The 11813-nt window shown below is 59.6% G+C and overlaps 1 protein-coding gene across 2 annotated transcripts in view; it reads right to left on the reverse strand.

The window, feature by feature from the left end:
* NKAIN1 (sodium/potassium transporting ATPase interacting 1) overlaps positions 1-7136 on the reverse strand; it is a 39758-nt gene extending 32622 nt beyond the window's left edge. Inside the window, exons 1-2 of one of the 2 annotated variants that reach the window (XM_074850710.1) lie at positions 7075-7136; positions 6654-6902 (exon numbers count right to left, since the gene is read on the reverse strand). In XM_074850710.1, coding sequence (XP_074706811.1) covers positions 6654-6707 — 54 coding nt within the window. In that variant the 5' untranslated portion in view covers positions 6708-6902; positions 7075-7136. Of the gene's footprint in view, positions 1-6653; positions 6926-7074 lie in introns of those variants that run through there. The other variant, XM_074850711.1, reaches the window with a different exon arrangement.
* Positions 7137-11813: the final 4677 nt, after the last annotated feature.

Below are 11813 nucleotides of genomic sequence, written 5' to 3' on the forward strand. Positions count from 1 at the left end.
AAGGACATCCCAGGGCATCCCAGAAGGATGAGGGATGGGGATACAGCCTGGACCGCCGGGATGAGAGGGGTCTGAAGCCGCCCATGCCTGCAGCTCGGCTTGGCCAGGCGCCGCAGCGATCAATACGTAATAACCTGCATCTCGCCGGCCGGTGCTGGAGGAGCTGTTAAGACATGCGGCCGGCGTTGATGGGAACGTTAGGGTTTTGTGGGTCTTCCATCCCTGCCGTGTGCTCTTGACCATTTTCTCCCCTTTCCATAAGGATTTCCCCAAGCCTTGGTACCCAGCGGCAGCTGCAGCATCCCAAGGGGTCCCCAGCCCCGCGGAGGGTGGTGATGCCGGCAGGACCCCGCTCCCCAGGGTGATGTGCAACAGCTGCCGGGTTACAAAGCCCTTTTGCAGCCCCAGAGCATCAGCGCAAGGCTGGGAGGATGCCAGTACCCCAGTGCCCGCACCCAGCATCCTCCCAACAGCCGTAACCCACCGCTGTACTGACATTTGTGGGTGAAGCAGGATCCGTGCAGGGCTGGCAGCACTGCGGCCTCAGCGCCAGGTCTGAGTCCCAGAAGGGGATGGGGGTTTCCTATCAGGAATTGAATTTCACCACGATGAACCGTTTGAGCCCTGAATCCTTCTCCCTGCTCAATTATTTGGCCCCTTCAGGGGAACCTCCTCCTGTGCTTTCTCTCCGGAGAAACCGGGGTGGGGAGAGGAGCCGACAGCTCCATTGCAGGGGGAAAAGGTGGTGGGAGCCATCGGTGCTGGGGAGAGCATCCCCTGGGGCTCCGAGTCTGCAAACAAATAAAGCCACGAGGAGCGCAGCGAGATGTTCATCGATCCATGAGCAGCGCGTTCCCGCAGCAAAACCAACCGGTTCACCGGCGATACACAACCCAGGGCGCTCGGCACCTCCCAAACGCAGCCACTTGTCACCGCTGTGGGGACGTCCCCGCGGTCCCCTGCACCCCCCGCCATGCAGAACCGACCGCCAGCATCCAGCCTGGGGCAAGCGTTGGCCAAAGGCAGCGGGGAAAAGCCACCGTACCCAGAGGCAATTTCTCGCTGTGGTTAACCACCTTCAGGGCTAAAAAGCAGCTTTTCTCCCCAAAACCCTCTTTTTGCCTTACTTCTCCTGCATTAAGGACCGTCAGTGCCAGGAATTTCTTCCACCTCCCTGTCTCCCCTCAGAACGGACACAGAGACTGAGCTTCTCAGGAGGCCACTTTGCCACATCGTCCAACCTCAGATCTCTCTTCCCCATCCCCTCCTGCTGTCTGGGGGTGTATTTTGGGATGGGAGACCTGGCTGCCCCATGGGCTGGCAGGGATTTGGTACTGGGGGACCCATCCCCGAGTCGCCCCGTGCCAGGTGATGCTCGCCACCGTCCCATCAGTCTGCATGTTTTCTCCGGCAACGATTTCATTCCTTCTCTTCTTTCTTTCTATTACTGAAATGAGCATCATTGATTTTTTATAGCGCTAATTTTTTTCCTAACAGAAAGCCACCTGGGATTAAATCAAGTTGCTTATCAGCATCTAAACATGATCATGGCAGCTCAGTCCCTTTCAGCAGCCAAACTTGTGAACTCAATAAGAAACGAGATCAAGTTTGGCTGGACGAGACTCATTTTCCCAGACATCAATTAGGCCACTGGGTTCTAGGCTTTGTGGATCACATTGTGCATCAACCTTTCCTTCCCGTGCTCTCACGGCTTCGGTGTAGGGCCAGGCTGTTTTCTGGCTCATCCTCTTTATTTTCTCCACAACCCAGCCCTCCGAGATATTTATTTTCCAGTCCCCATCACTCCCAGCTCTGTTACAAACCAGCATGAATGATTTAGAGAGTTCTTCAACCGGTCTCGTTAATACTCTTGGGTGCACATTAGCTGGTCCTGCAAATTTAGATGTACTGCACTTTAATCGCGGTTTTAATTGCGGGCTGTAACGCTCTGCCTTCCCAAACGCGCGCCAATAAACCTTTATAGCGGCCTGTCAAGCAAAGCTCTGCCTGTGAATAATGCGGATGCACTGGAGGATGCACGTACACGCGGAGGTCTCGCCAGGCTGGGATGCTTCTCCATGGCCACCTGCACCCACCATCCCTCCCTTCCCCTTGGGGTGGTCACCCGGGGAGGTGACAAGGTGGGTTGGGGTTTTTTATGCCTCCAACGCACACACAGTTTCCCCCCGGGGCTGCCTCCAGATCCTCAGTGCTGCCCATCCCCGGAGCAGCCCCATCCCTGCACACCAGCACCCACCGGCCCGCAGCATCCCCAGGCACAGAGGCATCACCGCACCCATCGTGTCCCATCCCGCCGAGATGGGGTGCGGGGGAATGAGGGGCTCGCCATCCCTGATGCATCCGTCAGCCCCCCATTTCCATGGCAACCATGCAAATGTGAAAGCTTTCCATAATCATTAGGGAGCGGAGCCGAGCAGTATAAACAGTGACTGCAGTAGATTACATGCCTATTATGAACAGTCGCACCTTCTGAGCGCTGGTAATTATACCTAATTGTGCATTTAATTGTGTAATTGAAAACCCCCATCCAGAGTTCAGCCCGGGCTCCTTTCCCCCTTTCCCGGCGGTGGGAAGGTGGCCGGGGGCAGCTCCGGCCCCGCTGTCCTCGTGCCGTCCCCACGCCGGGGATCGGGCACGATGGGAACGGCGCGAGGACAAAAGATGATGGCAGCTGTCGGAGGGGGCTGACTCTCGCCAGTGCCGGAGGGTTGGTGACCAAAAATGGGCAAATGAGGACAGGAGGGGTGGTGGGGCTGGCAGGGGACGGCAGGGCCATGACACCCCCGAGGGTGCAGTGGGATGCTGCTGGGGAAGGGGATGTCACACAGGGCTGGCAGGTGGTGGAGAGGTGCAGGGGATGGGACCATCGTCTCCCTCTGCCCATCCTTCGTTAAGCCGACCCCGTTAGAGCCTTCTCCAGGATCGGTGATGGGGGGGGGTTCACATCCTGGAGGCCCTCAGTGCCCCGTGTGAACCCCACCCCTCGGACATGCAGGATAGGGTGGACCCACGGCCCCTTTCCCTGCACCCCGACCCCGGGAGGCGGCGGGAGGAAGGATGCCAGTGCCGGCATGGCGTGGCACAGCACGGCACGGCACCGCACGCTGCCAGCCTGGCAGGCTCCAGCAGGCTCAGCCAGGCGGGAGGTGCCAACTGAGCTTTGCTCTTCCAGCCAATTAAAGGAGAAGGAGAGAAACAAAGAAGGAAAAGAAACCCCAGTTCAGAGCTCCGCCGAGCTCCGCCAGGCAGAGGTGGGAGCGTTGAGTATCTCCTGTCCCCACCCAGCTGCATCCCACACCCCGATGAACCCCATGCCGCAGGGGAAGAAAAAGGGGTCACCACTTTGGGATGGAGAAGCAGCCCGCTCGAGCAAGCCTGCCCTGCACCAGCGCCTGAGCACGGCCCCAGGGTACAGAGCGGGACGGCCAAGGGGTGCGTGACAGCAGCCACCCGGATCCAGTCAGACCTCAGCTTCCAGCAGTCCACATCCCAATAACCCGTCTCACTGCCTCCAAGGTTGGGTACACTCCCCCGCAGCAGTGCAGCTGTCCTGATGTGCTACCGACACCACTAGGCTTCAGAGTTAACAAGAGTCACGGCTTGCAGCTCTCACACCCCTGTGCCCACGCTGGCAGTGGCGAGTGGGGCAGTATCACCTCCAGGCTCATTTTCCATCCAACCACCTCAGCAGCTCTCATCTTCCCGTAAAGACAAATCCTCTCGACAACAACAGGAATCCCAGAGAAAGGTTTACTAAGCCACTGTGAAACCCCCCAGCCAGCTATTTGGTCTCCCATATGATGGGAAGGACCAGCAAAAACCCGAGAGTTTTGATTTCATCCCACCTCATCAGCATAAAAATCTCCCCCTCTCGAGGTGGGGCGGGGCTGGTGGGTGTCTGGCAAGGGGATCCCTGAGGTTTTCCCAGAGAAAAAACATAAATGGAGGCAAAATCTGGTGGGTGCTGCTTGTCCCCTGGGAAGAGAGACACCCAGTGCTGGCAGCATTGCCTCGCCGAGCGGTGGAGAAGGAGCCTGTAGGATATTTGGATGCTCCAAAGCAGCTGCCCAGGCTCCCCTGTCGTTCCACGGCCTAAAAACCAGTTTCCCAAACTGGTTGAGGCACAACCGCTGCCCTGAGGTCTGGGCTGCACGGGGTGGACGTGTTGCCTCTCCAGACCTGCCCTCTCCCACCCCATCACGGGGGACCTTGTGCCCAGTGGGTGCCAGCAGCACCCTGGCACCCCGCAGCTCTGGAGCATCCTCTGCAGCCTGTGTCCAGGAGGGACAAGGGACCAGGGGCACATCCCTTGGGGACCAGGTTGCAAATATTGGGGAAACCAATGGGGACATGAGAAGGTGCCTGCAGGAAGGTGGCCTGGCAGCGAGGACTAGCCGGAGGTGGTGGCATCGCCCCAGGACCGGCTGCACCTCACCTGTTCTGCTTCGTTTAAGGGAAACTGAGGCACAGGCTAGTCGGTGAGGTTTAGCAAGCCCCGCTGGTGGCACAAGCTGACCCTGCAGAAACGGGGAACAGCTTCCCGGGCAGCCCCAGCACACACCAGTCCAACCCCAGCCCCAGTGGCTGGGGGCACTGGGAGCACTGCTGTCCCCCCCTATAGTACAGAGGGCCCAGGACAGGGGTCAGGGCTACCTAGACAGGGAGACATGAGCCCCACGGTGCCGTCCCTATGTCAGGGGTGGCACAGAGCAGCTGAGGCAGAGGAGAAGAGCAGAGCCGGGGTCAGGCGTCAACCCCGCTCCCCATTGTCCCCTCCCAAACCCCCGTGCCGTGCCACCCTGGGGACGAATATTGGCCTCGGTCACCCAAGGGGACACCCTGATGGCACCTGCCACCTCCACCGCCCTGGGCACCCAGACCCCCCACCTTAGGCAGGGCACCCAGCGCCACCTTTTCCCCGTGGGCTGGGTGGGTGCCACTGCTGTGGGAGGGGGTGCTGGGGGCAGGGGGCATCTCCCCATGGCTGGCGGGGTGCAAGCTGCTGCTTCCAGAGCTGGGGAGAGCATCCCGCAGGCTGGGAGGGGATGAGCTGGGGCACGGGCTGAGCCTGGGGTTGGAAGGTCACAGGTAAGGGGCAGTTTTGAAGTCAAGCCTTTGGGGATGCCAGCAGCACCAGCACACACAGGGCGAGGTGTGAGAGGAGAGCCTGACCCCAATCTGCAGCGCAAAGTTTCTCCGGGTGCGAGCAGGAGCTGCTCTCCCAGCCCAGCAGCTCGTGCCGATTCAGTTCTTCCCCTAAAATAGATTAAAATCTCTCAGATCTGGGATATCTCAGGGAATAAATGCCAACAAACCTGTTCGGGAGCTGAGTGGTAAAAAAAAAAAAAAGAGTGACCGAAAGCCAGGAAATTCCCGCACACGCAGAAAACACCCATCGGATTTATCCTGAATAAGGGGAAAGGGGAGTGAAGCGCAAAGCAAGACTTTACAGACCAAACCGAGGGCACAGCTGGGGACACGAGAGGCCATTCCTGCTGGGAACAGCGGGACTTCAGCCCAGGGATGAGCCCCCCACAGCTTCTCTCCCCGGGGTCAAGGACTGGCTTCGAAGCTTCCTGCATCCCCCCAGGAAAGCCCCGTCCCCCCCTCTATCCACAAGTGGGGACCCCTCCCTGCTCGCTGCCTTCTGAAGGATGGAGAATGAAACACGAGCAACGCGGGGAAGAAAGTGCCCGTCAGCAGGATGCCACCATCATCTCCAGAGCAGATCCAGAGCCCGTTTCCATCGCTGCCTCCATCCACCCCATCACACGGTGATGTCCCCGGGCTGACCACCACACGTTTCGGCAAAACCCCCCCCCCCCCCTCATTTTCCTCGCCGCGATGAGCCCCGGCATGGCCGCGGGGGCAAGTTGTTGGATGTTGATTCTCCGTTAACGAACCACCCAGCCGGGATAATTAATCGCAACCTCATCGGTGCTGCTTTTATCAGAAAACCCCCCGAATACTCCACACGCTCCCTTCGCCTGCTCCTCCATCAGCAGCCTGATGAAGATTGATGTGCGGGCAGCAGCGAGCACGGCACCTAGTTATTACGAAGACCGACAATCCTATTAAAATTAAACCTCTCCCTTCTCTCTGCCCCCAACATCCCGGCGTCCCCCAGCCGCAGGCAGACGGGTCCCGCTCGAAAGCAGGAGAGTTTACAAAGTGCTGGCAGCAGCTCCAAGTTTCCTTGTTGCCCCAACTTGGGGGACCAGCACCCCAAGAAACATCCTTGGAGTCATCAGGATGGAAAACTGCCGGCGGGAGCGAACTCGGAGGGAAGAGATTGCAGTTGGGAACAAAGCTCACACCTGCTGGAGACGCTTCCCCAGGCGCTGACAGGGAACTGGTTCGCATCCATCTCCCCAGCCGCAACTCCAGCCAGCGCTGGGTTGAGGCAGGGCACGAGGGTGGCATTTCGTTCCTCCTCGATTATTATTTTTTTCTGTTTCATTATTTTTTTTTTTAATTTTTTTTTTTTTTGGGGGGGTGGCCGTGAAGCATCATCCCCAAGCTGGTCCCCCAGCAAGGTCACCGCCGAGACGGAGCGGGGAAGGGTGACAGCCAACATTTCGCACAAAGCACAACCCGGCATGCTGATGAGCGCAGACGGCCCCTCGCCTTACCAGCTGCAGGCAGCAGAATCCGACCAGCGTACATCTCCCATTGCATCTCCCCATGGTTTCCCAGCCGGAGCCTCGGATTTCCCCCACCGTGGCCTCGCGTCGCCGTCCTCCAGCTCCTCACCAGCCTCCCCTTCTCCCGCAGAGCCGCCACCCGGGGAGCATCAGGGGGCCACCGCCACCACGGGCCGCTCGCCAGCCTCCGGCCAGCCCCAGGACTTTCTTCACAGCAGCCCTGCCGCCTCCCGCATCCTGCCGGGTTAGCACAGAGGCGGGCTGGGCTCAGAAAGGGGCATCGCCCCCCCTTCTCCTCCTCCGCCTTCCTCCACCCCCCCCTCCTCGCCCTCCCCAGCCCCGCTCCCCCCGAGCCCGAGCCCGCTCCAGCCCCAGCCCCCGGCGCAGGGCCCCCCCGGGCCGCGCACACCTCGCCATCCATCCCCGGGGCGCGCAGGTTTGCGCGGAGCCCGCCCGGCCCCTCTATTGTCTCTCCCGCACAGCCGCGCTCCGCGCCCCGGGGGCGGGCGGGGGGGAGGCGGCGGGTGGGGCCGGGGCGCGACGGGCAGGACGGGCGGGGCCGCCGGGGCGGGGCGGGACGCGCTCCCGGGGGGGCCCGGAGCCGCCGGGCCGGGGGCGGGGGGGGGAGCCGAGGCCGGGGAGGGGACCCCAGGTCGGGGGGAGGGGGCGGGGACCGAGTCCTGGGGGGGAACCGAGGTCGGGGGGGGGCGGCCAGGCCGGGGGGGGGAGTCGAGGTCCGGGGGGGGGCGAGGCCGGGCCCTTGGCGGCTTCCGGGGGCACCGGGAGCGCGGCCGCTTCGCCGCAGGCGCGGCTGCTGGTCCCGCCCGCCTTTCGTTACCCTGTTTTGTCTTTTTAATCGCAGACTTCTATTATTTTTATTATTTCCCCCCCCCACTCCGGAACCAGGTGGGGCTGGGTGAAAGCCCGGCGATTTGCAGATGCAAAGGGCCGGGGAGCTGCTGCCCTCCCCCTTCCCTCGGTTCTGCGGCCCCTGGGTGGTGCCTGGACCCGCAGCCCGGGGACCCCGCACCCGCCTCCCCCGGGGGCTCCCCGGGACCACCCTGCGGGGCAGCAGCCGGGAGGACGGCGCTGGCCCAGCCCCGGGAGGAAAAGCCCCGGCATCCCCCTGCAGAGCCCGGGGGGCAACCTCTGGCCAGAGGCGAGACAGCCCCAACCGCGGGCTGCACTCCGGCAGGTCTGGGCAGGGGGGTGGGTGCAGGCACGGCCCTTAACCGCCACCCACCCGCTCGCCTTTGTTCTGTTTTCCCAGCGCACCTCCGGGGATCCGGGAGCGCACATCTGCCGGGGATAACCGGGATGCTGCTTTTCCAGCGCCTTAGAAACCGCCTTCTGAAATGCCACCCAGCTGAAGGACTTGGGAACAGTTCGCTGCTTTTCAGTTCCATGATTTCACCGAATCACTGAGGTTGGAAAAGCCCTTGAAGCTCCTCCAGCCCAACCATGAACCTCACCCTGACCGTTCCCAACTCCACCAGATCCCTCAGCGCTGGGTCAACCCGACTCTTCAACCCCTCCAGGGATGGGGACTCCCCCCCTGCCCTGGGCAGCCCATTCCAACGCCCAACAATCCCTTCTGCAAAGAAATCCTTCCTAAGAGCCAGTCTGACCCTCAGCCCTGATTTTTGTAAGGAAACATCTCCTAAACCAGCCCCACACTCTCTCAGCTGTCCGAGCAGCTCTGCACAGGCTGCATTTGTGTGCCGGGGTTGGTCTGGCCATGCTCTAACCTGGCCCATCCAAGCTTGCAAGGGCCCAGCGCATCCCCCACACTGCTGGGACCAACCTCCAGCACCTACCACACCGGGAGCTTTCCCTTCATCCTCTGCAGAGGGAATTTCTCTCCCTCCCAGCTGTTCTGTGCTCCCCCGGGAGTGTTTTGGGAGGCCCCGCACCTGGCTGAAGGATGGGGCTTTGCAGAAAACACTCGGCTTCCACGAATGCAAAAACCATGCCGCAAAAACGCAGTGGGTTCACCAAGCGATGCCCTTAACTGGGGGTCCTGGGAGAGGTGGTTGAACCTGTGTTTGGAACACGGGGAGCTCTGAATTTATCCCACGCTGTCTCAGGCTGAGTGAGCACTCGGTGAGGTGTAACCCCCACCAGCCCTGCGTACACTGTGCAGGCTGCTGAGGATCCCACCCGTGGACCTGGCCCCGCTGTGACACCCCCACTGTGGGCTTGACTCCATCACCCCCAGCACTCCTGGCTCCATCATCTCCAGGTCCTCACCAAGAGCCTGAGAGAGGTCCCACCGCCCTCATCCCAGAGGTGTCCCAGGGGTTATCTGGGTGCTTTGAGGGGGGAACAGACCCATCTTCAGGGTTGAGCTTGTGGGTTCCTCTGTGATTTAAGCACAGCAGAAATGCGGAGCAGAGGGACCAGTTTCACCCCACGGGTGAAAAAAAGACGGGGACCCAACTGCCCCGTAGCATCTCCTTGGCAATGGCCGGGCAAATCCGCTCAGCTCAACCCGCGCAGTCAGCTCCAAAAAATGCCAGACAAAGGCAAAACACCCTGATGTAAAATCATGGAAACTGATACAATGGCGCCGAGATCCTGCCTGGCTCTCGACCAGGTGGAGTTTTGCAAGGAATCAATTTTAGATTAAAAAAGGTCAATATAGCGCGTCAAGGCGCTTCCCTAGAAGACAAGGAGATAACTTCATTTCAGAGTGGGAAACAAGCCCAACATTTTGTCTATGGCTCTGCTCGCAACCTGCCACCCTCCAGACCCCACAACCCTTGGCTTTTGTATTTTTTGCAAGAAAAAATCCTGATGACCAAGATTACAGAGGAAATATTAGGGGGAAATTAATTCAGGGTCAGGTTATTCATTCATGGGGATGGGAGGGAGCCGTGAAGCTACAGCCTGTGATGTGCACCCGGAGCTGCCACCAAGCCCTGGTGGGCCTCAGTTTCTCCAACACCCACTGTGATGGCGATGCCAGAGCCTCATCCCAAACCCTCCATCCCTGCCCTCCAGGAGCCTGGGCACGGCTTCGGCCCCCATCTTTGGGATGGGGATGGGAGAGGAGCCGTCCCCCCCGGGGCTGAACCTCCGCTTCGCTGCCACCCCACATCCCATGGGGGTGTGACAGGACATGTCCTTCCTGGCCACCGCAGGGGTCACCAGCCACGGGGACACCCTCACGCCCAGTTTTTGCACAGCAGTAGGTGATGTCTCTGCTCACCCAGGGGCTCTGACAGCCCCCCAGGACCAGCAGCGGGGCTGAATCCAGCCCAGCCAAGCCCTTCATCCCCGGGGCAGGAGGAGCCAGGGGGGATCATTTTCCGAAGCACACAAAATCATCTCCTTCCACCAAAAAGGGGTGTTTTAAGTAAAACAAATCCTGGATCCTTATGCCTGAGAGAGATCTCTCTGCCAGGGCTATAAACAGAACACAGGGAAATAGGGGGTTTTCACTAAACTGATATATTTACCCAAAAGTGTCTATTTTTTTACTCAAGAAAACCAACACAGGGCTTGTTTGTTTTTCAAATTTTTCCTTTTTTTTCCCCTCAAAAAATTCTGGCACAGAAAGAAATCACACCACCAGCAGCTTCTGCTCCCTCAGCTGAAGGCAGGGATGTGCCACAGAGAGCTGGGTCCCTGCTGGGACACTGGGACTTTGGGCACTTGTATCCGTCACCAGAATTATTCAGTATTTCCAAATGGAGCCAAAAATTAAACTGTGACTCCCCAGGGTGAGCATCAGCAATGCTCCCAATGCAGCCAGCAGATAGTTATTTGGGGGAAGAAGGAGGCTCAAAGCTGCTGCAGGGCAAGCCAAGCTGGGGATGCTGCTTCCTGCCTTTAAAAAGGCAAAAATCAGGGTAGAAAGGGGATTTTAGGTTAATAGAAAACACCCAGGAGACATCACAGGTTTGCATCCCCGAGCCCTGGCATTGGAGTTGGCTTTTTTTGCCCCCTTCTTTTCCTCCGGGGCTCTTGGGGTTGATTTTTTTCCCTTCTTTTGGCCTGAAACAGTTGTTCAGGCTTGGTGATGATTTGGAATGTGAATTTTGGGGGCAAATGTACACTGAACCTCTGCTCAGGGATGTCCCTGCTAGAGGCCAGCGGGGATGTTCCAGCCCACGGGAGCTGTGGTGGAGACAAAGCCAAGGGGGCTGGTGAGCGTCTTTCACCCACTCAGGCAGTAATTAATGGCACTAAGTCATCAGAACAAGACAAAATGATGATTTTTGGCATGTTTATTGGCAAAGAAACCTTTGAAGGGGCCCCATCTATCTGGGTTATGGTGACAAGTAAAAGATATTTATTCCGATGCATTATGTAAATCAGTGCAGGGTAAACACATGCAAATTATTGGCACAGGTCGCACGTAATTAAGCCGGTCAGGTAATTCCCCTTAATGGGGAGTGTGGATGGGGTTTGTGCTTATCTCAAATCCCTCCAGAGGCTGATGAGTGGCTGGATTTTGGCTGAAAAGCCATGACACGCACACCTTTGCTGCTCAAGGGTGATGGTCTCTGGGATTCATGCTAATAAGCCCCTAATTAAGCAGCGGCCAGAGTGGCAGAGCAGCCCTGGCAGGGGGAGGGAGGTGACAAGGTGCAGCCCAGCACCTTGCGATGGGGCAGCAGGGCTGGGGCAGGCGGTGGGGAGGGACACGGCTCCTCCGGGCTGTGCTGGGACAGAGCGGTTCGGGACAGGGACATCCCGGTCCCAGGGTCAGGGACAGCCCAGCTCTGGGGTCAGGGACACTCTGCCCAGGGATGCCCCAGCTCAGGGTCGGGAGAGCTCCGTCCCTGGGGCCAGGGGTGCTCCATCCCCAGGGTCAGGGATGCCCCAGCCCTGGGGCCAGGGACGCTCCAGCCCTGGGATGAGGGCTGCTCTCTGTGATGGGGAGCCCAAATCTGGTCACCAGCCCACCCCCAGCACCTCTGCTGCTGGCCTTGACCCTCAACCCACCCCTCCTGCCTTCACCTGGGAACAGCCCCAAGCCCCGGCGACTCAGAGTCCCAAGGGACACCTCGTGTCACCCCACGCAGGGCATCCTCCACCCACCCAGCCCCGCGGGGACCACGGGAAGGGCCACGACAGAGCAAACCAAACCAAAGCGACTTCCCCAACCACCTCCAGCAATAAACACACGTCTATTTAACC

Source organism: Strix aluco, chromosome 26, assembly GCF_031877795.1.
Source record: "Strix aluco isolate bStrAlu1 chromosome 26, bStrAlu1.hap1, whole genome shotgun sequence".
In the NCBI taxonomy this organism is placed as follows: Eukaryota; Metazoa; Chordata; class Aves; order Strigiformes; family Strigidae; genus Strix; species Strix aluco.